This window comes from Rutilus rutilus (genome assembly GCF_951802725.1).
Source record: "Rutilus rutilus genome assembly, chromosome: 9".
In the NCBI taxonomy this organism is placed as follows: domain Eukaryota; kingdom Metazoa; phylum Chordata; class Actinopteri; order Cypriniformes; family Leuciscidae; genus Rutilus; species Rutilus rutilus.
Window position 1 is genome coordinate 27718844 of NC_140223.1, and position 27948 is coordinate 27746791.

At 37.4% G+C, this 27948-nt stretch overlaps 1 protein-coding gene across 4 annotated transcripts in view; it reads right to left on the reverse strand.

The window, feature by feature from the left end:
• nphs1 (NPHS1 adhesion molecule, nephrin) overlaps positions 1 to 27948 on the reverse strand; it is a 119014-nt gene that overhangs the window by 28301 nt on the left and 62765 nt on the right. For all 4 annotated transcript variants that reach the window (XM_084419147.1, XM_084419145.1, XM_084419146.1 and 1 more), the window contains 12 exons: positions 24933 to 25036; positions 22485 to 22606; positions 17541 to 17712; positions 16850 to 17007; positions 13618 to 13759; positions 12723 to 12847; positions 12446 to 12614; positions 11493 to 11622; positions 10300 to 10472; positions 5481 to 5621; positions 4940 to 5077; positions 57 to 178 (listed from right to left, as the gene is read on the reverse strand). In XM_084419147.1, the coding sequence (XP_084275273.1) occupies positions 57 to 178; positions 4940 to 5077; positions 5481 to 5621; positions 10300 to 10472; positions 11493 to 11622; positions 12446 to 12614; positions 12723 to 12847; positions 13618 to 13759; positions 16850 to 17007; positions 17541 to 17712; positions 22485 to 22606; positions 24933 to 25036 (1696 nt within the window). The remainder of the gene's footprint in view (positions 1 to 56; positions 179 to 4939; positions 5078 to 5480; positions 5622 to 10299; positions 10473 to 11492; positions 11623 to 12445; positions 12615 to 12722; positions 12848 to 13617; positions 13760 to 16849; positions 17008 to 17540; positions 17713 to 22484; positions 22607 to 24932; positions 25037 to 27948) is intronic.

Here is a 27948-nt window from a genome sequence, read left to right on the forward strand (position 1 = left end):
TAGCGGGAAAGGGTGAGAATAAGCAAAAAAACAGACGCGACAAAGACATCACTCACCATCCACTTCCAGGAAAACATACTGGAGGTGATGGGGTTGGCATCAGCGACACACAGTAAGTCAGCGGTGTCTCCCAACTTCACAGTCACAGGATCAGACTTCATATGAACAGTCGGGGCATCTGGAAACCAAACAAAACGAATTTATTTTATGTGACTTAATCATAAAAAAAGGTGACAATGTTAATCAAATAATATAATATATTATTACACGACTCTGTGGAATACTTGATTCTGATTGGTCAATCGTGCCATAGCGGTATATATTTTCTTTGTGGATGTTTTTGCGTTTGGTGAGCTAATACAATTTTGTGTACAGTTGTTTAACTCTCACCCGAAGGACGGTGCTTTTTGACAGTATAGTGTCCTCATCACTATACTGGGGCGTTAGGACCCACACAGACCACAGGGTGAGCACCCCCTGCTGGCCTCACTAACACCTCTTCCAGCAGCAACCTGGTTTTCCCAGGAGGTCTCCCACTCAGGAACTAACCAGGCTCAACCCTGCTTAGCTTCAGTGGGCAACCAGTCTTGGGCTATAGGGTGATATGGCTGCTTTAGTTAACAACAATAGTTAAAGGGTAACTCTCGCCAAAATGCAACCTAGGGTCTTTTTGTTAATCTACCCGAGGCAAACTTTTGTTTAAAAGCATAATTAGAATGGAAACGCCACTTTTAAGTTTGACCGTATTTTCGTTTTAGGTTAAATGTGAATGGGAGTGAATGGGGCACTTCTATGATAGCATCAAAAAACGCTATTTTTAAAACACTAAGAAGGCTCGACACAACATGAAACTTTGCTCGAAGTATCACCAGGGGCTCTACACATGAACTCGAGCATTGTTTGTGTACAAAGAGTTTACTAAAAATAACGATTTTGAACAACTCACTGTGTTTCCGTCCGCCGGCATTTTGTCAGTCAAAAATAGTCGATCTCCGAATGCAACGTAACAGGGAGGAGAGTAAAGATGGAAAGCTCCTAAAGCTTAGTTCGATATAAATTCACGGATAATTTGTTGTTTTCTCGTTAGAGAAAATCCATATTGACTTTGTATTTGAAAAAGGATCCTCATATAAGAAACAATACTAAAATTCAGAGTCAGTTCATTCGCATTCGGAAATCGACTATTTTTGACTGACAAAATGGCGGCGGACACAGATACAGTGAGTTGTTCAAAATCTTCCTTTTTAGTAAACTCTGTGTACACAAACAATGTTCTCAATGCTCGAGTTCACGTGTAGAGACCCTGGTGATACTTCGAGCAAAGTTTCATGTTGTGTCGAACCTTCTTAGTGTTTTAAAGATAGTGATTTTTGATGCTATCATAAAAGCGCCCCATTCACAAGGCATTTTAACCTAAAACGAAAATACGGTCAAACTTAAAAGTGGCGTTTCCATTCTAATTATGCTTTTAAACGAAAGTTCATATTTTGTGCTTAGAGTCGTTCGAGTCATTAGCATAACAACATGCTAACATCAGACTCTTCGAGCCAACTGTGAACGTTAGTCAAGTCTCTGGTGCTTTATACAGTATAGGGTGTGCTACATGTGAACATTAACCACTTCCCATGAAAAACGTCATTTTGGTTGAGATACTTCATTAAAAGCTAGGTGTTCAGCAGCGTGCGCTAACTGTAGCAGCCCTTTCGTCAGGGCCATGACAGTTCAATTTCCACCTCAGCCAATTTCTACGACAGCACAAAAGATTTCGTGCCAAGTTAACTTACGGTGTTTGATTTTCTAAATTCGGATGTGTTGATGCTAGAGTCGCCATTGTTTAAGTCTCGATACAGTGTGTGTCTCTGCACTTCCTGTTTGAATTATTCACAGGGAGTGAAAAAAGCCTTTAAAATCAAGGTCTATTGTGATGTCGTCCCCATTATGTGCAGTGTAGAAACGGCAACTCCTCCGGTATTCCTACATGGCTGGTTGCAAACAGTGTTCAAGTCGCTGTCACTACAGCACAGGCCGCACATGTTGGAACAGAGGTAATGCTTACTGAGGCAAATTAACAACACTCTCGATAGGCTACAGAATTAACGCCCCCTCAAAAAGTATCTGTCACACTCAGTCAGGATAACTGTATTATTAAAATGGATCAGAGAACATTAATGAAGAATTGCATCTGCAAAGTAGATATTAATAATAATAATAAAAAAACCCATTAAGAAGCTGATTTCATTCAGCTATGTATAACTATTTTTATAGCTGAGCACAGCTGACATTTCTAGATGCTTGCACTGACCAGGTAAAGGCTTCACAGATCTATAGTGATACAATGTAAGAATTGCTGAATTAATTTGTCAATAATAATTACATTTACGCCATTTAGTAATAAAGGTTCTCTCTCCCAGAGCTAAAAAAAAAAAAAAAAAAACCCTGTATAAACTCACTTAGTTTGAGCGGGAGTGGTACTAAAGGTTCTAGTTTTAAATCATCATTTTACATCTTTAAAAATTGGATTTGTACAGTATATGGACAAAATGTATGGCTAATTATTTGATGGCGTGCAATAAAACCAGTATATTAGGTATAATTTTACACAATATCTGTAAGTCAGTGATTCTAATAGGTTTTCACTACTAAAACCTATTCTGTGCTTTTGCTACATAACTTAATTTACATGACTTAAATCACAAAAGTCCCCACAGCCACCTTTTTATTTGTTCCTTGTGTTCATGAGTAAATATCCCCAGATGGAGCTGTACCACCAACAGCTATTTGTCTTTTGTGGTTTCTGTTAATTAAATCTATCTATCTATCTATCTATCTATCTATCTATCTATCTATCTATCTATCTATCTATCTATCTATCCATCCATCCATCCATCCATCCATCCATCCATCCATCCATCCATCCATCCATCCATCCATCCATCCATCCATCCATCCATCCATCCATCCATCCATCCATCCATCCATCCATCCATCCATCCATCCAAAAAATCTTTACATTTTTTTTAAACAAATACAAGATTTATCAAATATAAACAAAACATTTAACAAAAATAGACTATAAGTATAATATCAAATTATTTAATAAAATCAAAAAAAAGAAAATGATATCACTGCTTTGCCTCTGAGAAGCAAGTTGTGTTGAAGTTCCTAGAAAAGTGGACCTAAAATGGTCGCCTCAGGCACGTACGGTAAACCCCACCAATGCTGTTCTTCTGCCTCATCTCCATCCCTGCCCCCAGGAGGATCATACCCTCAAACAAGTGGGCCATTACCACCAGCGTTATCTCTGGCGTGTTGGCGTGTACAATCCTCCTCTGCATTGTTCCTAACGGGCAGAAAGAGGGGGGCCTACACGGAAAACAGTACCATCGGTAAAAGCTATTCAAATGGCCCATACATAATGAATATCTACCACTGTCAGATGCTATTGTATGAGGACGAGGAGATCCATTAGTGCAGAAGGATTTGCAGGAACATGCAGGCCTAGATTTGAAGAAGTGCTATTATTAAATCATTAAGGAAGTGGGAGTGCTCTTTCTTTCTTTTTTCTCTCTCTCTCTCTCTGCGTCCCTCTCTTTCTCTCCGTTTCACTTTCAAGTGTGTGTACGTCTGTGTGGGTTTGAACTGGCAAATAAATATGTGGTACAAATATTGAGAACAGCATAGATTGACTTTGCAGTGAAACTTTTGTGGTAATTTATACTGAAGGAAAAAATGTGTACTATTCTGACTGACAGCATTTTAATGCTTAAATGATTAAATGAGATTGAAATGATTAAATGAGATTTTCACAGTACTGTGACAATACATGATTAGATTAATTAACATTTATACATATTACATTTTAGTATTAAAATGCTAACATCTTCAATTCACGTGGCATTAGAGTTTACTAGCGAAGACTGTGTCACCTCTCATGCTAATATGAGTTTGTTTTCCAATCAGCTGCGATTGTCAACAGCATCAATTCATTTTGGTGTCTATTTTCAATCTACACTGCTTAGTCCCGGCCACAGTGAAATTTCATAGTTTCCGAGTCCTGTTTTTTTTTTTTTAAACATGCAGTGGGGCCTGAGACGGCTACTAAACTCTTCAAATGAATATATTTCCATCTTCAATACAAATTTCAATACAAAATCACATGTTCCCACATGTAGCCTACATATTATAAATAATCTTATTGAGATATTATTACAATAATAATAAAAAAAAAGATTTACTATGTAAATATACAGGATTATTCCTGTGATGCATAGCTGAATTTTAATCATTATTAATCCAGTCTTAGGTGTCACATGACCTTTCAGGATTCAATATGCTGATTTGCTACTTATTTATTATTATGCGCTTATTATTGGCGCTCGATTATTAATAATGGTTCTTATTATTATCAATGTTTAAAAAAGTTTTTTGCTGCTTAATATTTTTGTGAATTTGGTTTCCAGGATTCTTTAATAAAATAACTGTATTTGAAATTGAAATCTTCTGTAAGATCACAAATGTCTTTACTGTCACTTTTGATCAAAATTAATTTGTTGTTACTCATAACAATATCTTAACAATCTTACCTAAACATTTGCACCACGGTTTCCACAAAAATATGCAGCACAACTGTTTTCAACATTGATAATAATAAGAAATGCTTCTTGAGCAGCAAATCATCATATTAGAATGATTTCTGAAGGATCATGTGACACTGAATAAATTATTTCATAAAATCATGGTTTCTTTTTTTTTTCTAAATCCTTATTTCCACATATTTTGAATGTGGTCTCAGATTTTTGAAACTCCCCTATATATTCCGATTGGTTGTCCGTTGCTTCCTATAGCATTTTCCTTCTAGGGAGGATAAACTTGATATTTATAAATTGTTGCATATGGCCTAGTTAAGATGAGGTCTCAGAGTTAGTTTTGAGTTCCTCACACTGTACATCCAGTTTGAGCTTTGTGTGGTTCTTCCCCTCAGCGTTGGAACACTCTATGATGTAATCGCCTCCGTCTCGCCGAGAAACGTTCACGATTTCCAGGGTCCAGTCGTCGAAGTGATAACGAGGATCTCTTTCTGTCGCAAACATACAGAGAACATGAAACAACCCACACAAAACAGGTGAATCACAGAGCTGCGACAATACAGTTCCACAAAAACAAACACAAAAGTTCACATAAATCCTGCACATATACACACACTGAACACTTCTCCCAGGGAAACCTCTTTGGAGGAATACCACAGGGAGTTCGGCACAGGACTGCTGAGATGCTTTCAACATGGAGATGAAGATCGCGACAGCGATGCTCATTTAGGCAGCATACATTATCACGAGATCACATCTGCCAAGGTGCAGTGCCAGAATCCATCCATGTTTTATTCAGAATGCATATGGCAACGTGTGTTTGCGTCTGTTTGAGTGTTTAGAGCGCCTGCGAGGGTGACACGGCTCGTAGTGTCATGTAGTGTCGTCTATTACCTTTCACAAGCTTCTCGCCCTGAAAAATCCACTCGCAGGTGATTTCGTCCGGATTGGCCAAGACTTTGACAGGAAGTGTGGCGGTTTCATCCTCAATGACCTGGACCAGATCGGGCTGGTCATCCGAAAACTCTGGAGGAACTGAATCACACACAATGACACACAGATGCGTCACATACGTTTGAAGGTGCTAACGTGGAAGCAACACCACGTTGAACACAGGAGTCAGTTCCACAAACCAGAGTGCTTGTCGCACCATACGGTATGTAATCAACATATTCAGCAAATAATCACATCATACATTAGCAGCTCTAATTCAAGACTTAACACTTTCTCTGCACTGACACTAACACGCCATTATTTACACTGATGTTAACCGCGTCAATTTAAAATGCACATCATTTTTATAATTGAATATTTTTAAATAAAAGTATTGAAATATATTCAATAGGCTATTTGAATATTAAATAAGCTCAATTGGTGACACTTCCTAACATATATTTTTAAAGATTAAATTGTAATTAAAACTAATATATTTAATAAAAAAAATATTACATTCTAATTATATATATATATTTTTTTTTTTCATAATTAGAAAAAAGGTTAAAAAGTAGATCTAACTAAAATGTAAAGGCAGCCACTTTGTCAAAAGTAAAAGTAGATCTAGCTAAAAAAAAATATAAAAAAATAGATCTAGCTGTTTTGCAGTGCATTGCTAATTATGATTATATCATGCACTGCTTACACCTATCTACTTTTTGTAGTCAATGTAGAGGGTATAGTATCTTTACGGTATTTTACTACTGGACAGAAAAGAAAACTAATAATATTAAAATGATCATCTTAAAATGGAAATATTGAAATATTTTTTTTAAATACTCATAGGGTCCAAATTAACCCTTAAACGCATACCTTAGACGTCGTTCACTACCCTCCTCCTTTTTTAATTTTTTTTAAAGTTAGACATCAACCTTCTTAGTATTCCTCAATCAATTCATTATAAACAATATAACAAGAAAAAAATATATATATAAAAGAATGCCTGTTTTCCCATTCGTTTGTGGAAAAATGGTATAGGGTCACTAATGACCCGAGGTGTCTAAAGTATAAAGTATATTTATCCTGCACAACAATAACTGAATATTTGATGACTGAATAAGTGCAATTCAGTGCTTGATATACAATGATGAAGTGACGTTTCACTCATAGTTACAGCAGGCAGAAAACAAAAGAATAGGAAGTATCATCAGAAAACTTGAAATGGCTCAGCGATTTACTGCAGAACAAGTTCTGAACACGATCAAATATTAGTGTCACTGTCACTAGATGTGGATCTGGTGAAGAAGCTGTCAGCTGTCAGATGTTGAAAATGATAGTTTAGTTTTAGATCGCAATTTTAGATCGCAAATATGAGCCAGATGCTGAATGTTCTGGGAAATGAGCTCTGACGAGGACATTGATGATGGTATAAAACATCTGCTCAAATTGAACCCCTCCAAGCTCCAAAAGGTAACAAAATATGTTCTATTTTATTATTCTGTAAGTGTTACTCTAATATCAGAAGAGTTTTATATTATCACGGCAGGTAGAGATCCATCCGTGTTACACCCGAATACTGTGTGTAATAATGGCAAAGCATTCATTAATTTAAGGGTTAACAAGTGTGAAATGCAAGCAAACACTGGCTTTGGAGAGTTAATTATAACTGGACAGCTGTCTGGTAATGTTTTTAGAAATTGCAAAATACAAATTGTTTTGATGTGAAACAAATCCAGAATATACAGATGGACCACTAAAGAAAGGTTTAAAAGACATTCGGAAAATCACTCATATTCAAGGCTAGCAGTGTTGTGCCTGAACGCGTTCATTGAACGATAGTTCATGAACTCGTTCATATTTTGGGCGAACGTGAACTGAACGTACCGCATTACTGCCTGATGAACGTTACTGTGAACTCGTTCATTCTGGTGTCTGTGAACGCCACGCTCTCTCAGTTTAACTTCGTTCAGTAGGATGCCAGATTTCTATAAAGCCTTCCAGGCGAAAACCCACCTAAAACCCACCATAAACCGCCCTTAATATGTAGCGGAAAAAACACCCAATCTGGCAACACCAGCCACCCGTGTTCGACCTCTTGTTCGATCTCTTTCATCAAAATGAACAAATCTTTTTTCGAGTCATTTCGTTCATTTAAGGGGCTTTAAAATGTTACTATTAACTGGCAAATTCCCCGAACACATCCACCTACGCAATCTTGATCATATTCTGAATTAAGAAATCATTATAATGCAGTCAAAAATCGTTTACAGGGAACATAAATAATTACTTCACCTCGAGTCTTTCATGAACGACTCATCACTTACGTTACAAATCAAAACAAAAAGCAGCAAGGAGGCGTCGTATGATCATTTAAACGAGTTTTATGATAAGGTCGGTGAAGATGGGAAAAAATCTGATGCATCAGTGTTAAAACCATAGAGGTTAAAACTGATAAAATAATTGTCTGTGGGGGCTGTGGTAATCATTTTGAAAAATAATATCTCGCAACAACATGGAAAAAAAGAACTATGAACTAGTTCATTTTTGGAACTGTGAACTTAGTTCAAAATTTTGAGTATATGAACTATGAACTGAACTAGTTCATTTTAAAATTTGTGAACTGAACTTTGAACTAGTTCATGTAGAAAGTGAACTTTCCCAACACTGAAGGCTAGTAACATTCTTAATTCATTAGGGCAAAAAGCTAATTTTGCAAATGCTCATAAAAACTGATTTGAGAAAGCAGAGGATTTTGAATCGTTTTCCTCTCTAATGTCTGAGTGTGAATAAGGCGCGTGATTTATTGTGCTGTTGATCTCTCAGAGGGGCTTCTGTGTCTTTGTCTCATTAATGTACATTGTGTCACTTCAGAGCAAATGAAAATGCAAATGCAGATTTTAACACAAACGATTTACTTACATCTACAAGCAGACACGCACACGCTCAAACACACTCACACACACACACACACTAGGACAGTGAAAGATGAAATATAATCTTAATATAATACAATAAAACAGACAAAGTAATCATTTATGGTCTGTTCTTACACAAATCACAAACTGTGGAGATTCTGAAATAGTCGAGTGTGCCGAGAAAGTCGGGAAATAGTGTGTGCAAACACACACACCTGGTTCGCTATCTTTGTGGGGACTCTCCATAGATGTAATGGTTTTTATACTGTCTAAACTGTATATTTTGTCCCCTTAGGCTTACACTAACCCTACCCATCACACAAAACTTTCTGCATTTTTACATTTTCAAAAAAAAACAAACAAAAAAACTCATTCTGTATGATTTATAAGCTTGTTTCCTCATGGGGACCTCAATTTAGCTCCCCACAGTGACACGAGTACGACACACACACACACACACACACACACACACACACACACACACACACACACACACACACACACACACACACATTCCTTCATGCTCACAAAGCGTGTCAGGCTTTGAAGAGGTGGCTGGCTGGATCAGACAAAACAACATCAAAGTCAAACCATAATCATTGCAGACACAAAGACACACACACAAACAAACACACACACTACCATATACTCGCTATACGCATTAGCAGGAATAGACTCATTCAAACATACATCAGAATGCTTGCCAGAGCAAAATAACACTATATATTCAATCTTCATACCAGTAAGCTACAGCAACCAAACTCATGTTAAAACTAAGGCTATCAATTAATGTATAAAAATAACGCACTAGTGAAAAAAAAAGAAGAAATGTATTAAGAAAGTAATGTGATGATAAATAATGAATCCCTCTCATTTATTTATAAAATAAGTAAATACATCAATTAATTAGTTTATGGCATATACGGGATAATACGCAAGTTAATTATTCCATTATTTATTGATTTATAAAGTAATTCATTAATTAGTCATCACATCGCAAAACAATTTATTTATTTAATTAATTTATGGGATATATGGTAAATAAATGAGTAAATTGTCCAATTATTTTATTTATTTATTTAATGTATTTATTTATAAATACATTATTTCATTTTTTTTTTTATAAAGCACAGTTAAAAACAACCATGGGTTGACCAAAGTGTTGTACATGAAATTACCTTATGCACATAGAAGACAAATAAATGAATATAACAATTTTCAAAACAATACTATTAAACTATTTGACTTTTAAACCATCCTCATCTGCTCAGATAAATAGGATTCAAGCATAGATTTGAAAACAAAAAGAGAAGGAGCTGACTGGATGGCTACAGGGAGATTGTTCCAAAGTGTCGGGCCGGGATTAGCAAATTCTCGTTTTGAGAAGGACTCGGACAGCAGTCTTACATGTCCCGATCTGAGAGGTCTCGCTGATTTGTGTGGACGCACCAACTTATGTAATGATTCAAAAACCAAAATGAACATTTTGAATTCTTCACTAAGTTTTATGGGCAACCAATGCAAAGATGATGTGCTGAAATTTAAACCTGCCAGTCAGAAGCCTGGTCATTATACCATTATAAATAAATAAATATTGTGCAGAGGCTTACAAAATGGCTTATGTTCAATAACATGGAAATAAAACAAGGTACAGTATTGACTTTTAAAGTCACTTTTTGTATATTAAATGCTTTACTCAGCTCCAACAAATCATTTAATCGATTATCTATGTGCAAATAGTCATGATCAATTTTGTTGACTATATCTGCATATCACGCGATTATTTTGATTAAATACTGATCTGTAGTCAGCGGACAGTCCAAGTAAAAACTCATATAAACATGCTCAAAAAAAATAATACTCACATAGCACATTGAGAGTGTAGAAGTTGTTGACACCCTCGGACAGCACGTTACTGAAGGCATGGCAGGTGATCCTTTTCTTCCAGTGATGGGAGTCAAGATTGAGGGACAGCTTACTGGTTCGGGACATCCCACCAAATTCAGCCTTTTTAGGAGTCTGGTCAACTCCTTTCAACCTGAAAGAGTGAAAGTCAAGCTTACAACGTTATTTCTCATGGATATTTTATACAAAGAAGAATTTCAAAAACATCCCCTTGGAGCAACAATGCAAAAATAGACTATGAATATTCGATAAAGCCTTCCACAGTAACAGTGTTCACCTGCTGTGAAATCTTTTTGTTTGCCCGACATGCGTTAGGGTCCCATGGGGACCATTCAACAAAACTGAAACCATAAAACTCGAAGTGGGCCACTCCTCTGCTCACAAACACTGTAGTTTTATAGCTGAATTTCTTTCGAAATAAAAGATGATCTGCTCACAATTGATGTAAAGATTTTTTTTTTTTTTTTACAAATGGCTACATATTGACAGCGCCAGAGACTCTAACAAGGTAATGACTTAGTGATCACCAGCTGCCAGTCGAAATCTAATACTGAAGTAAAAAAAAAGGTCTTGGGATTTCCAAACTGCCCATCAGCCTTTGCTAACATTTCACACTTTCCTGTTTCTATAAAGAGCTTAGAGCCCTCCTGCACAAATTCTGCTCTTTTTGTACAGATACACATCACAAGTCATCTATTACTGCACACTTCTCAGCATAAAAAACAAGAAAAGCCGAATTCATCTGAAATGCATTCCGGTGAGACTGAATTTAGCCAAGTTTCCATCCAGTTTTTTGCCATCAATATAATCATAATACAATATAATTTATATGCTAAAGTTAAACGGAAAAAGATAGTGTCGACATTTGCAAAAAATTATAGATACTTGGCATTTCCATCAGCTATATCGGTAAAAAAATTGATGCGCTAAACCTTTTTTCACAAAAAAAAATCCTTGGATGGAAACCTGGCTTATGATGTATTTACCTGCGTTTTGTGAATCAAGGGTCAATGCTCTGCAGTTTTATTGATGTGAGTAAATTAGGTGGGTGGCGAAATGCCCTTGGGGGTGTAAAACTAAGTAATACGGTATTAGCAGTGAGTGTGTAATGACGTGGCGATGCTTGTATATGTATAAGTGAGTGTTTGAGTACATGATGGGGCCCAAACTCCAGCTGATATTTGCAGTGGGATTGCTGCTGCCAGCCAGGCACTCCAGATCCAGAGTCTGACCCCTGCGCAGCTCCTTCTGCTTGGCCACGATCTTCACGCTCACTGCGGGAACTGATCGAGGGACAATACAAAGACAACCAATTAGAATGTGAGTGAGGATTGCCATAGTGCATCCTCATTTTAAGGCATATTCAAAAAGAAGTTGTGCTAATTGACATTTACCAGATGCTCACAAGACAAAGAGTTCAAACCCAAACCATTAAAGGATTCGTTCACCTCAAAATACATTTTAATCACCCCCACGTCATCCAAGATATTCATGCCTTTCTTTCTTCAGTCGAAAAGAAATGAAGGTTTTTGAGGAAAACATTCCAGGATTTTTCTCCATATAGCGGACTTCAGCGGTTATCAACGGGTTGAAGGTCCAAATTGCAGTTTCAATGCAGCTTCAAAGGGCTACACAATCCCAGCCGAGGAATAAGGGTCTTATCTAGCCAAACGATCGGTCATTTTCTAAAACGAAATTTTAATTCTGAAGTGAACTAATCCTTTAACAATCCCTACAAGACTGATTCAAATATTAAGAGTCCTTGATAAGAAAATGTTATGATCAACTCTATGATGACAGTTCTATTCACTGCACACACTAAATAGTTGTACTTGTTGAACACTTATTGTATCACTTAGGATCTACTGCAAATGTCTTGGTGCCAAACCCTGCAGGACACCTTCAGAGGTCTTGTAGACTAGAGTCTATGGGTCAGCGCTGTTTTGGACCAACAGCATATTAGGCAGGTGGTCATAATGTTTTGGCTCATTTCGGTATATGGTATGTATTAATTAAGAGTTAAGAAGTACACCACACTAACCCAAATAACTGATATGGTTTTGCGCACACAGCACAGTATCATGTGAGTGGGTTTTAGAAACGTACACAGAACCCTGAGTTTGCTTTGAGCGGAGAGCACTTTCTTGGCTTTGTTGGAGGAGTCGCAGCGGTAGTTGGCCAGATTGTCGCTGGGCTGGAGGGTGAGAAGGAGATCTCGTGACACACCACGCTCTGAAGACACCTGCTTCGATGCGGTTGGCACGACTTTGTTGTTCTGTAGTTCACACACACACAGACATGGAGGATTTTGAGACATGCAGAAATAACAAAACACACTTGTTACTAAAACACCATCAACAAAAGCTTTCATGTCACTACACACCTTCAACCACACCAGCTGACCTGTGGGATTTCCACCACTGGAGAAACAGACTAAACGGAGAGTTGTACCAGAGTGTAAGAAGACGTTTGGTGGAGGAGCATCTAACCACACCTTCTGAGGAGGATCTAAGAATAAGAAGAGCAGACATTAACAGAACTAATATTTCAGTTAGCACAAGTGCATTGATGAGACATTTGAAAAAGAGTGCATCATTATGTTTACATTTATTTATTTTAGATAAGCTTTTATCCAAATTACAATGGATTCATTTTTCTCAACAATCACTACAGTTCAAATGTATAATTGTTAAATGCTTTTGATAGAAGTCCCTTATGCTCACAAAGACTGCATTTAGTTGATAAAAATACAGTAAAGCTGTAATATTGAGAAATAATAAACTAAATGTTTTCTATTTTAATATACTTTAATATGTATTTTATTTCTGTGATGGCAAAGCTACATTTTCAGCATCATTACTTCAGACTTCAGCGTCACATGATCCTTCAAAAATCCTTCTAATATGATGATTTGTTGATCAAGAAATGTAATTTTTCGGACTATTATCGATGTTGAAAACAGTTGTGCTATTTGAAACTGTGATACAGTTTTTTTTCCAGGATAATTTAATTCAGTACAAAAGGAAAGCATTTGTTTGAAATAGAAATCTTTTGTAACATTACAAATGTCTTTACTGTCACTTTTGTTCAATTTCATGCATCCTTGCTGAACATAAGTATTAATTTCTCTAAAACAAACAAAACGGTAGTGTATGTGTTCTCTGGGAAACAAACATATAACTTTGCCTATAACTGTACCAGTTAAGCTACTGAAATAAATGAATTTATCAGGGATCATTCCACCTAAATGTTAGATAAAAATGTTAGTGGTCTCTCACAGTAAACGATGAGCTCTTCAGATCGAACACTGGAGAAGCGGGTGCCTTTGTTGAACGCCTCACAGGTCAGAGGAAGACCGTTGTCCTCACGTGACACTTTATGTGTCAAGTTAGACATCGTCCTCATCCCACCATTATCCCCCTACAACACAAATATTTCAAATGAGACCTTACATTTTTACTGAGAACAATATATGGTCATCGTAAAGAGCCATTATAAGGCAACATAATACTCTTTGCACACAAGAGTGAAAACATCCAATTATTCCACCATGATTCACTCTCTTTGATGGTACACATTCTCGAAACTGATGTGATCTGACATATGGTCATTAAAAACCAAGAAAAAACAAAAGCATTGGAATACATTGTGGCTCTTCTACTGTATCTCACTAACTGCATAAACAGATGTAAGTGCGGCAAACTTAGTGTGAGGATTATTTAGTTACTTGTTCGTTTAGTTAAATTGTTATGAACTTTTAGTTGGCTTCTCTTGGTGTTCTGTTGTCTCTGTTCCCACTATCATTAGTTACTATAGTGATAGATGTGATCATGACACCTGTTAGTCCTTTAGTTCGTTATCTGTTTATATTTAAAGGGATGGGTCGGAGTAAAATCAACCTAGGGTCCTTTGCACCATGACATCCAAAAATCGCACTTTCTGTAAAGCTGCTTTGAAACAATATGTATTGTGAAAAGCGCTATACAAATAAATTTGAATTGAATTGAATTGAATCAACAGTAAAAATACAATGAGCCAATGAGTACAAAAATACAACTAACATGTATGGCCATCTTCATTTCTTTGCTTGCAACTGTTAAACCATTGAGCTTTTATTTTGGTGGAAAACCACAGGGAGACCTTAACGCTCCTCTATGTTCACAACAACAGATTTATGAACGATTCTCATTACGAATTTGGGAAGATGGTTGGCACGTTGCGTTCCCAAATGCAAATTATAAGTGACTCAAGCACACACACAGAGCACTTGCAGAGTAGCATTTACTGTAATGTTTACTCTGAAATATGCATCATGTCAGACTATATAATTACATCACAACAGTTGCGATTTGATGATCGCACTAAGCCATATAACATTCTCACAACCACGCAATATCAAAATTCTTGAAGTAACCAGACAGCTGTTGAGTAACACCGTTTTAACGCCAATTTGTACTCGCATTTGGCACATTGAACCCTTGCTAACAAGCTAAGGCCTGGGACACACTAGACGATTTTCAAATCTTAACCAATTTCGCTTGGAGCGGGTCAGATAGGACCGGTTACACTTGTTCGCTCTCATTGGCTATTGCAGTTAGGCTATCCTGTCAGAGGCAGTCCAATCAAGAGTCGGGAGCTGTAAAATTATCCTAATGACACCACAAAATTGAGGGATTTTTGGACAAAAAGTCGGTTGCGACAAGCCTCGAATTGGGCCATGCAACTCTGATTGTTGGGGGGTGCAAATTGTGCCTTAAATCAGGGTTAAAATCTTCAAGTGTGTGGCAAGCATATGGATGTCCCGCAGATGGCACTGTGAACTTGGGCTGAACGATAAATAATATAACGATATGACAACACGCGATTTTTTAACCGCAAAGGCTGTGATTACACTCTGGTCACGCGACACGCGAGAGTAAAGCAGTCTGCAGATGAAGCATCAAGCCACGCTATGCATATTAGGCCTGGCATAAAGGAAAGAACAGTTTATATTTAATTTTTGTAATATTTGTGTCGGTGATATACTATACATCTGATTCTCCAACGATTCTGAGCTTAGTTTTTAAAACACAGATTAGTGATGACACTGTGCGTTCTGCTTGCTTCCAATTCCTCACACACACACCACTCGAACCTTTCATAAAGTTCAGAAAGGTTGATGCGAATTACAAGGACATGTATGTATTATGTATGCCGTTTAGAATGCAGTGGGCTTATATATAAAAATATGAAACTCACTGACTGAAGGCTGCTTTCAATTTCAAATACTCAAGTGCGCTTGGTAAAGAGAGGCGGCTGTGTGTGTGCGACTCCGTGGTTAAATGTACTTCCAGTTTCATTTCAAAATGGTTTTTATGATGCAAAATGAATGTAAACACAGTCAGTTATGTCTTAAGAGATTAAACAGACAGACAAAAAACACAATGTGTTTAAAAAACACATTTTACAAGAGATCTGTGCATTGGTGTGAATGCAGCTTATTTGATCTCCCACTGTCTATGATGTCATCGGTAATAATCCAACAACAGTAAAGCTGAGAAAAAGAAGAATCACTCACAGCTCTTGAATGGAAAACGTTCAGACAGCCTAGTCTTAAATACTGAAAGCACTCTTTGTTTATTGCTGGTAGAATGTTTTTTTTTTATTATTATTTTAAAGAGTACTTATTACTTGTGTAATTAAATAATAAAAACGATTTTAAATTCTATTAATACAATTAATTAATAAGAAAAAAAAGTAGATCAAGAAATGGTTTGGAATCAGATCGTGAGATGCTAAAATATTCCCACCCATGTGAAAAATCACATTCACTGTGATATAGAGTTTTTAATTATGCTCATTTGCTAATCTCTAATTTACACCTGTTCAGAGAGTTGACCCTGGCTTCATGGTTACTTACGGCCAAACTATTAGAAAATATCATAAAGAGTAGCTCGAAGAGAAAAAAAAGATAAATAATAAATTAACACCGGCATGTAAATGCAAGATCAGATGTAAAACACCTCCAAATGAACAAGGAGTGTCCTGTTAAGCACAGAGCAGCCTCGGGTCGGCTTTTATTCACTTAGGCCTATGTTTCATTCAAATCAACCTCTGGAGAGGAAGAATTGGAGATGAAAAAAAAAAAAAAAGAGAGAGAGAGACTCTAAAAGCCCCTGATCTCACAGAATATTATGTAGTAACTAATAGAATCTAAAGTAAAAGCACAGTCTTGATGGAGACTTTGAATCACTCTCTGTTCAAGGCTCGCCGGCTTTATTTCACACAATAATTGAAAAATATTCCTTTAATCAAGCGCTACACCTTACAAAGCCTTTCTCTGTCGGTGAAATGGCTCATATGAGTGTTTAGATGGTAGTCTGTATTGCTGAAGAACCTATCAAAAGCAGGACACGGAGACAGTTTCAGAGTGCCAAATAAACCAATAGTTTTAATCATAATTCATAAATTTTTGTAAGAGAAGACATTTTCACGTCCTCTATCTTGACTGTAAAGTGTTAGGTTGAATACCTCAGAGATGGTAACATTCGTTCTGTTGAGCTCCTTGAACCCGAGCCACCAGCGGATGTGAACCGGTGGATTACTGGAGGAAGTGTAACAGCACAGATTGATCTCCTGTCCCTCTACAGCTTCAAAGGAGCCCAGTAACGTTACATCAGCTGGCTCAACTGTGAGCAAAAGTGATTACCACAACAGAAAGAGAAGCAAGATAAATGGAGTCAGCATATCTTCGCAGCAAATTGTTTAAACACGCTAGTCACGCCACAAAGGATTTGAGGCCATTATGATACGTTCTCTTGATGCTCTTACAGTACTGAAATAATGATCTAGCTGATCAATGAAATGGTGAGAAGTGTCTAGAGAGATCTTCTAATAAATGCCCAAATGGTATTTGTGATAAGACATGGATATTTGACATTTTGAATTTGTGGTGACAAGACCACAATTACAAACTATCCTCTGTTAATGAAAGATTACAGGAACTGCAAGTAGCGGCAAGTATTGACCTGATTAACTTGTCAGCCATGATACAGCCATGTGTAATTGGCTTACTGTAAGTGACAGTGTGTCATGAAAGATCAAGCTTTTGTTTTAAGGCTATGCTGAAAACTACTAGCAACAACAGGCTTGTGGCCTTCTTAAAAGTATAATGGGTTTTTGAGCAGAAGTTTTTTAAGATTAATTTTTACTGACTACTCACACATGACGGTAAGAGTGCGAGTGAGGGACATTGGTGAACGAGATACTTGGTTGACGCTTTCGCACTGCAGCACAGCATGATTGTCCTCTGGCTTCACCTCCATTCTCAACGTGCTACTGGACCTACGTGACACAACGTCCACCTCCCAGCTAGTGGACAGGACTTCTCCATTCTGAAAAAGAGAAAAGATGGTACTGACATACCGAGAGACAGACAGATAGACTGAGAGACGATAGATAGACAGACAGACAGCCAGCCAGCCAGCCACACAAATAGATAGATAGATAGATAGATAGATAGATAGATAGATAGATAGATAGATAGATAGATAGATAGATAGATAGATAGATAGATAGATAGACAGATAGAGAGAGACAGACAGACAGATAGATAGATAGACAGAAACACAGACAGACAGATAAATAGACAGACAGACAGACAGATAGACTGAGAGACGATATATAGACAGTCAGTCAGACAGACAGACAGACAGATAGATAGACAGACAGAGAGACGATATATAGACATAGTCAGACAGACAGACAGACAGATAGATAGATAGATAGACAGACAGAAAGACAGACAGACAGACTGAGAGACGATATATAGACAGTCAGACAGACAGACAGACAGATAGACAGATAGATAGATAGATAGATAGACAGACAGACAGACAGACAGACAGAAACACAGACAGATAAATAGACAGACAGACAGACAGACAGACAGATAGACTGAGAGACGATATATAGACAGTCAGTCAGACAGACAGACAGATAGACGATATATAGACATAGTCAGACAGACAGATAGACAGACAGAAAGACAGACAGACTGAGAGACGATATATAGACATAGTCAGACAGACAGACAGACAGACAGACAGATAGATAGATAGATAGATAGATAGATAGATAGATAGATAGATAGATAGATAGATACTGACATACCGAGAGACAGACAAATAGACTGAGAGATGATAGATAGACAGACAGCCAGACAGACAAATAGAAAGATAGATAGATAGATAGATAGACAGACAGACAGACAGACAGACAGACAGACAGAAACACAGACAGACAGATAAACAGACAGACAGATAAACAGACAGACAGACAGACAGACAGACAGACAGATAGACTGAGAGACGATATATAGACATAGTCAGACAGACAGACAGACAGACAGACAGATAGATAGACAGATAGACAGATAGATAGATAGATAGATAGATAGATAGATAGATAGATAGATAGATAGATAGATAGATAGATAGATAGATAGATAGATAGATAGATAGATAGATAGAGACATTTGTGTCTGAAATCAGTCATCCAGTCAACGCCTTTGCAGACACTAACATTTGCATTAGCTGCAAATTATTAGAGATGTCCGGACTGACACATTTTATCAAAGTAAAACGAGAGTCTCCACTGTGAGTCTGTCTGCGGGACGCTACATGAATGGACAAGTAGATTTGGCTGCCTAGACTTCACTTACAAATGATTTAAATCTTGACATCTTCTCTCTGTCTCTAAACACAGACATTTAATAAAGTTCTTGGTTGTAGCTCTCAGCTTTCCCCTAGGCTTGCTGATTTTAGTAATTCACACACAGATACACACACACGCACACACTCGCACGCACACATGCATACACACAACTAAATAAATGGTTTAATTACAAAAAAATACATTTACCATAGTTTCTTAATGTCCTATTTAAGAGAAGAATTTACACAAGGGCAATCCGCTTAACATTACCCGAGAGCCACGCTCAGAGTGTCTTTACGAAATGTTGAATGGCCTTTATAAGAAAGCACTGCTTTTGTTTATTCTCTGCTTTCGGCTCAGTCTCTTTGTGAACATATGCACGCTGTTATCTTGAGTTAGTCCACTTGCTTAGTCCAGTTAGGCACTGAAGCTTTGCATCACATTTATTAAGTTGTTTGAGATGCCAACGCTTCATAATCTCTGAGGTTGGGAAAATTTAAAGAATACAAAACCACTGGTGCACCAGCCAGATTCTAGCTAGCTTCAAATTACTTTAGCAACCTGCGTTCCACAGTGACCTTACTCTGGCATAACATTCATGGTAATTGGCCTGCAAAGCATTTTGGTAAACAGCTCTCACATGGTTGAATGATGCAGCCCATAATTTTTCATCTAACAGCTACCCGCTTAACGTAACATTTGGGCCAATTTATCTAAGTGGCACTTTCCATGAATGCAGTACACTTTGGTGTCCCATGACTTTTTAGACTTTTTTGGATTGTGAACTATTACATATGTTAGGTAAACTATACAATTATCATAATAACTACTTTTCAAACAAATCCTCCACACAAAATAACGGTTTTGGCCTCTCTCACATCAGAGGTCTCAACCTTCTTGACTAAACTGTACCAAAAATGAAAATCATAAAAAAGCTTTCAGCATTTCATATTTGACATAGTCTTCAGAATATTCAATGTTTTATACAATAACAATGTCTTAAATTTCTATTTTTTAAATGATTAACTATTTAGAAAAAATATATTAGACTTTAATTTAATTATTTATTAGACTTCTTAATTAATTTCAGGGATTTTAGTAATGCACCCGAAAATACTATGATATGGCTAGCTACTATGTAAAAGATATAATAATAAAAGATAATGAATTTCAAACCTGAACCAAACATATTTTTATTCAAAGATCAACAGTCTGTCATTAGTCTGCCACAAAAAACAACATTAAAATCATGAAAAAAAACAACAATGACTGTTGTAACAGTGCGTAAATCAGACCTTTCAGGCTATAGCCTAAAGCTAATAAGCCTCATGCCAAAATTATTATTACAATTAAATTGTCGGTCATTAAATAAGAAAACTAAATAATTGTGTAGATGATTTGCTTTGTGTAACCCGACATCAGACATTAGGCCGAAGTATTTTTTTTGCACACAGTGACCAATCAATCACTCCTTTACGACTGGCTGCCTGCACATTCGGGGTTTTGGTACACCAGCCATGTCAACGAAACGAATGAATGAAAATTAGCTCATCAATGCATATGTAAATTTGCGCCTACGGTATCTTTGTAGAACTTCAAAAAAAGAAACAAAAAAGATGCTGGAGCCAATGAGCAGCCGGCGGGGGCTGGCTGCAGGACGACTCCACGGACAGTTTCTAATGTTTTATCAGACAATTAGGGCCGGATTCGGGATTCGGGACAACAGCTTAGAATTCGGGACTGTCCTGAATTTTTCGGGACGTCTGGTCACCCTATGAGACTAAAGTTGTAATTTATCTTTTAACATACCTTCTAATGTTCATTCATTTCATATTTTTTTTTGGTGCCGTAATAGTAGTAAAGAGGAAGAGATGATTGGTTCACACTTGATCTGCGCAGTCTCTTGAACTGAGCCTGATCTGTCACGCACCAAAACTAAATTTTTCGAATTTCGTGATAAAATGTACACAATTTGAAACTTGAGACAGACTTTGTTTCATATAAAAAATTACAATGCACAGAGTTTATTGTGATTATTGGATGGGTGTGCGACAAATGTTTAGAAATGTTTACAACAGAAAACAGCACAGACTTTTAGTCTGATCTTGAGAATCCATATCATTATCGATCAAAAGCAAGAAATCGACATGTTTGTTATCTATCCACAGTTTGCACGAAACAGAAGCTCTAATTAAATGTCACTGTTTCGGCCAATGATTTCAGCCCTCCAAAATAATTTCAGACGAAAATTAACATTTCTGTTTCGGCCGCAAATTTTCTGTAATTTCAGTGCATCAAATGAGACAGACCCAAGCTAAATTCATGTATTCACACTATAAGAATAAAGAAATAACAAGACTTATTGGCTTTAAGTGCTGTGGTGGCAAATAAACTTAAAGTGGTGGTACAATGCCCCTTTCACAAGATGTAAAATAAGTCTTTGATGTCCCCAGAGTATGTATGTGAAGTTTAAGCTCAAAATACCCCACAGATATTTTTATATAGCATGTTAAATGGGTGGTTGAATATGATTTCACTGATAGTGATCTAACCCGGGTGGAATGTGTGTAGTCCCTACCAGCCTTTTGTTGTAGTCCTTAAAAAGCGATTTCTTTAAAAGCAAATATCTCCCTTTGCTTTGAACTTTGAGCGTTGTAACTTTGCAGATGTTGTTTATGCTCAAACAGCAACATTACACACTAACTAAAGTTAGAAAAGTGAAATCATAATCAACCACCCCTTTAATCAGCACAAATGTACATTTGCGTTGATTAAAGGGGTGGTTGATTATGATATGATTTCACCCTAACAGATCACCATTTCTATTCATTTGCCACTGAATTATGCAATCTGAAGAGCTTGGAACGGCGTAGAGCGCGTTTTTTCTTCCGTGCGTGTCTGTTATGAGTCAGAGAGCTCATTCGCTCTAGAGCTGTCAATCAAATTAAGTATGTGATCATAACTCCTGCCCTTCCGAATGACGACGTTGTGTTCATTTCCTCATTCTGAGGTCCACATGGTTACGCACATAAACTGAGAGTAACCCTTATTGAAAAGTGTTACCAATCAAACTAAATGTTGTAACACTTTATTTTACAGAGTCCCTGTTACACATTTTACATGTAATTACTATAGTAATAACAGTCAATTATGCACAGAGACATGCAACTAACCCTAAACCAAACCTTAACCCTAATTATATAGTAAGTACATGTAGTTAATTGCTATTACTAAGTACTTAATTGTGTAATTACACTGTAACAAGGACACCTTAAAATAAAGTGTAACCGAAAAAGTTTCTTTCATTTATGGGAAATATAAGTTTAATCAATAACTACAAGCCAAACACAAGGTCTTAGTTTGTATCCTGTTCAAGTAAAGGTAAAGGCCAAGTAATTATTTCTGAAAAGGAAAAGGGCAACCAATGAAGAATTTCATATATTTATCTCACCTTAATCCAATGCAGAGTGGCTAAAGGGTTGCCCCCATACGACATGCACACCACCCTCAGAACGGAACCGGCTTTGACCTCTTCATTTTCTAATCCCATGATCACCGGAGCTTGCGGGAGAACTGAGCGAAGGAAGTCACAAGAGAAAGAAGGGTTACGACATCAATAGAGAGAAGTTTGAATCATTTGTATCTATTCGCAGGGATCACAGCACAGCTACTCTTAGTAAAAAATGAAATGAGTGCAGTTCATGTGCGAAAAGGAGGGAAAATATTATTAAAACAAAAGATCTTGCCTTTGTTCTGTGAGGATGGGCATCTTTTCATGTTAGAGCCAGTCATGAAAGATGAAATGGAAGAACAAAGAGCAAGATAGAAAAACGACCACTAGTTTCAGCATCACAGCGTCAGGAAGAGCACGACTCTATTTTAGTCCCGTACAACATTGTTAAATCGAGGACATTTAACGCCAGTGCAGCGGGAAGACATCGCTTGTCCCTTTGATGAAACCATTAAGAATAAAGAGCAACCCACACACTGGCACCAGTCCATAAACCAAAATAACAGATGTTTAAACCATAATAAGGCAATGTGGAACATGAATAAATTACAGTGGAGCTGAATAATACATTTGCCATCAAATAAATTATGGGGCAGGGCCGCTCTTTGTTATTGCCCCAATCAGTTTGGAAGTGGACGCGATGGACGGATGAGAGTCTGCCATGACAAAGTGCCGTCTTGCTTACAATCTGCTGCAGATGAAAATGGCCAGTGGAAAGTTGAATTTGATGGGCCAGGCGTGCTGAGTAAGGCAGCGTTGCTGGCCATCGGTTCTGCTACATTAGCACTTATTGCACTGGCTGGGCGGTAATGGAACCATGAGCTGGGGTGAGTGAAGGGGGGCAATGTTTTAAAGCATAAATTTAGCGAGCAGAGAAAATGTGATTGGCGTTTCGGGGGAAGCTTATGCCTGTGAAATGCATCATATCACATGGATTTTGTGCATTAGGTCGCATCGGTTTTCAAAGCTCACCTAATAACATAACAGATAAGCGTACAGACTTAACATGTAAAAAAAAAAAAAGTGTGATAAAACATGATGCCCTAAACTGATTCGAAAGGACTTTGGTTGGTCAATTTAAAGTCAATATGAAACGGAAATCAAACCTACTTGGTACAAAATGGCAACCTGCAATTGTTACCTTAAAGGGATTGTTTATTCCAAAAGTTTGCACAAAAGAAGATATTGTGAAAAATGTCTCAGTGTTTCTTGTCCATACGATATAAGTCATTGGGGTCCAATGTCGTTTAGGATCCCATTTACAGTACTTTCATTGTACAGTTCTTCAAAAACAACAACAACAACAAAAAAAAAAATCTTTTATACTCTGCATTTATACAGGTTTGAAACGTCATGAGGGTATGGAGCCTCTTAAGTGGACATGGTGATGGAAAAAATATGAGATGGGAGGAAAAATATATATTTCAATGCTTTTGCGTACGCTTGAAAAACGTTTGCCCTCTCTCGCAAAACATTTGCGTTCTCTTGCAAAAGTATTGCGTTCTCCCTGACAAACTTTGAGTTATTTTGCTAAACATTTGTATTCTCTTGCAAAACATTGGCGTTCTCCCAAGAAACTTTGCGTTGCCTCCCATCTCATATTATTTCCATCACAAAAGCTTTGCGAGTGAACGCAAAGATTCCTGGGGGGGTGGAAAACTTTTACGAGAGAACGCGAAAGCATTTCAATATAATGTTTTCTCCAATGTCCCTTTAGGGGGATGAGTAAATGATAATGAATTCCCATTTTTGGGTGAAAATTTACTTTAATGAGATGTTTCTATCTGATCCAACCCTTACATACATATATATATATATATATATATATATATATATATATATATTTTTTTTTTTTTTAGGTGTAACCTAATGTATTTAGGCTAATTTAAATAACATTTTTGACTGCCAATAAGCTCTAAATGAATAAATAAATAAAAAATCCTCACCGAATGTCCTGTTTCACATTGTGGAAGTGAAAATGGGTTGCAAACAGCATTTAATGTTGACTTTAATGATTCAGTGTGTACTCCTGGTACTTGGTAGTTGTTACCCTCTCAGAGTGAAGGGGACATTTATTCCTACAGTGAAAGGACAAGGAGTACTACTTGACAGGAAAAAGGCCCAATTGGCTACGAGTCACGCAGCTGTGGCCATGAACTTGGCACTAAGAGAGCAAAAATCTATAGTCAAAGTCTCTGTGATTTTCATTATTTACAGTATGTACTCCATTTAATTACACTCTGCTTGAAATGAGATTTCAAATTCCAAATCCAGTGGCTCTTCACATCACACACATGAATAAAAAAAATACACATATCACTATTAATTATTAAGAGCACTCAATTGTAAACACATTCAGTGTGAATTTACACAATGCAGGGTTCTTACAGTATACCCTCATGGTCATGCCAGTCTCAAGAGCTCGAGGGGAAGCTGGGTTCTTCGCTCGACACGTCAGTCGCCGTGTGTCGTATGAGCTTTGTGCCCTGATGCTGTAAGAGAGAGCGGGATTGACTTATGTTAATGCGTTTCACACTGTGACACTTTCTCATACCCAGTGTTGCCACAATTACCCCCAACCCCACTGATCTAATAACTTTACTCATTTGCCAGCCTGGAGCATTGCCAGTGTACACTTAACTGTACCTGGCCTCCAAAATTTGATTGTTCAGCAATACCTTACTCAAGAGTGCAGCGCAAGTGGAATGTAGAAGATGCACGTTTCAGATATTCTGACAAAATTCCACATGGATTTCAGGATTTGCCCATAGACTAAACATTTTTGAGGCTGCAGGCAAAGAAAATCCTTGGTCAGTCTAGATAATTATGCTGCATAGAAAGCTGAAAAGAGGTTTTTAATAAAGAAAACATGTGAAATGGGGAAATTCATAAAAAATAATTAATTCCATTGTCCTTTTGCACGTCATTACATCTTTTCTTATGCATCTCATCACAAGCCTCCGTTGCTAACAAAACATAATTTTAGAGCTAGTAACGGAGGCTTCATCCATTGACAGCAGACTAATGCAGTTATTAGAGAGAGAGAGAGATAGAGAGAGAGAGATTAAGCATGTGTGTGAATTACCTCAATCTGTGCGTCTCTCAACAGTGTTCGGAACCAGTGTCTACTAATAGCGAAACTACGTTTATTTGCTCCTCGCTAGTGAGAAACGTCATGTAGCAATAAAAAAACAATGATGAACTAAACCAGTTGCGTTATATTACATTGAAATGATACCAGTTTATACTTCGGAGATTTAACTACAGTGCCTTATGATGGGGTAAGTTAAAATGCTGGCTCAATTTACCCCACAGCATTTGGTTCACTTTGCCCCATAGCTGCCATTTTGGACAAAACTAGCTAGCTTACAAATTCAGGCTAATATTTAGCTAAATTATTTGCATGGTTTTATACATCTCTATATCACCAATACGAATCATAAATATTTTTAGACTTGGACAAATTTGCTTTGATGTAACAGCTATAACATCTGACGAACCCAAAAACTGTTTTTAAAGTAAATGGGTGTCTTCCACTCCTGTCATGTGTTTCTCCTTTTCAAAGTCTGGCAGAAATGATGGGTGGTTCCACAATATATGTTCACATTACAATAAAAGTTTATGATTGCCAAGATAAAGGGAGTGGGTCAACTTACCCACTGGCTCATCTTACCCCACTATCCCCTAATTTTGTGGCAAATGAAACCTTGGAAATAATTTGTCGTTTTTTTCCTATTGTTTACTATATTTATTTGCTCGGTCAGTGTTGTTGTGGGTTTTGGTTCTGTAACGCTGTAAAGACCTTTGAAATAACTGAAATCATTTTGGTGAAGTGGAACTGTAATGCGGTCAAGACCTGCCTGGAACTACTTTAGCCATGCGTTTCCTTGAAAATAATTGCACACCTTAGAACTTTTCATCAGAATCAAGCATTCAACAGCCCCGTAGTAGGGATTTTAAGCAATAGCCTCTGATGGAATGGCAACGGCATTCTGGCGTTCTATTGCGCATGCACGACTTTAACTGCTAATTCGCTTAACCGTCTACTACACATATGTGACCAAGGATCACAAAACCAGTCATAAGTCGCAGGGGTATATTTGTGGCAATAGCCAACAATACATTGTATGGGTCAAAATTATAGATTTTTCTTTTATGCCGAAAATCATTAGGATATTAAAGGTACAATATGTAAGAATTTTGCATTAAAATATCCCATAAGCTCAAGGCCAGTGTTATATATTTTAAGTTGATTACTTACAATATCCCAAATGTTTCCAACTATTTTTAAATCGTGAGAAAATTGCGATTTTAACCAAGGAAACGGGGCGTTAGAGCAGGGGGGAGCTGGGAGTCGCCAGTCAATGGCGTCATATCCGCATTACCCTCGGTTTCCGCTCGTACTGCGTGGAGTCCTGGACAAATGCGGAAGTTGTAGTTGTAGCGTCTATCAAGCAACAAACGTTAGCTTGTTTCGTGCAGTCGTTATGGAACTCAATTATTCTTTACCGATTGCAGCTGGTTCTGTCGACAAAGCATGCTTAATTTTATATTATCCAAATGTAGCATTCGGTAATAGTTATGTTTATGTAAGGGAAGTATTATTGCTTTAGATTGTTTAGTTTATTGACTTTGTTTATCACGTCTGGTGTTTATGGCCATGTAAATAAACATAGCATGTGTTATACATAAAGATTAATCAGTATTTTGGCAAATGATGTGGGTATGTTCGAATGTACTTTTACAACAATTGTTTAGAACACGTAAAACTGCGCAGCGTTATCACAACAATGAATTCGACATACAGTAACATCTATGATAACCAATTTAGTATTAAACCTTACTTTTCTTGCGGTTAATTCATTTTAATGAAATAAAAGTGTGATGAGGTTCAAGAGTCAGGAAGGAAGAAGACAGGGGTCAGCGTGACTGGGACTTGTACTTTATTAAAATAAAACAAAACAAACAGAAGTCGCACACAACGCGCATTCACTGTGCCAACCGCGACGCACAAAACAGTTCAAAAATGAGAGCTCGGATCCACCGGTTTTCTTTCTCTGCGTCCAATATTCTCTTCAGTCTCTCTCTCGTTCCAGCGCGCGGCTTATAAGCGGTCTCTCCGCCGATCACTGCAATAAGACACAGGTGTTCGTCATTTGCACTTGACCTACTTGCTCGTCTCTTCTCTCTCCCATTACAGACCACGCTGAACCACGCCCCCCTTGCCACAAAAAGCATGTCATTATAAAAATAAAACTTAGCCTCATCCATGAACATGATTTTTCGATTCCCGTCTGACTGATTTACATCCACGGTGGAGTTTAAAAAGACAGTTCCCATCATTCCACGCTCCTTCACATTGTCATCAAACTACGCCGTTGTTGTTGTTTGGAATGTAGCGCCC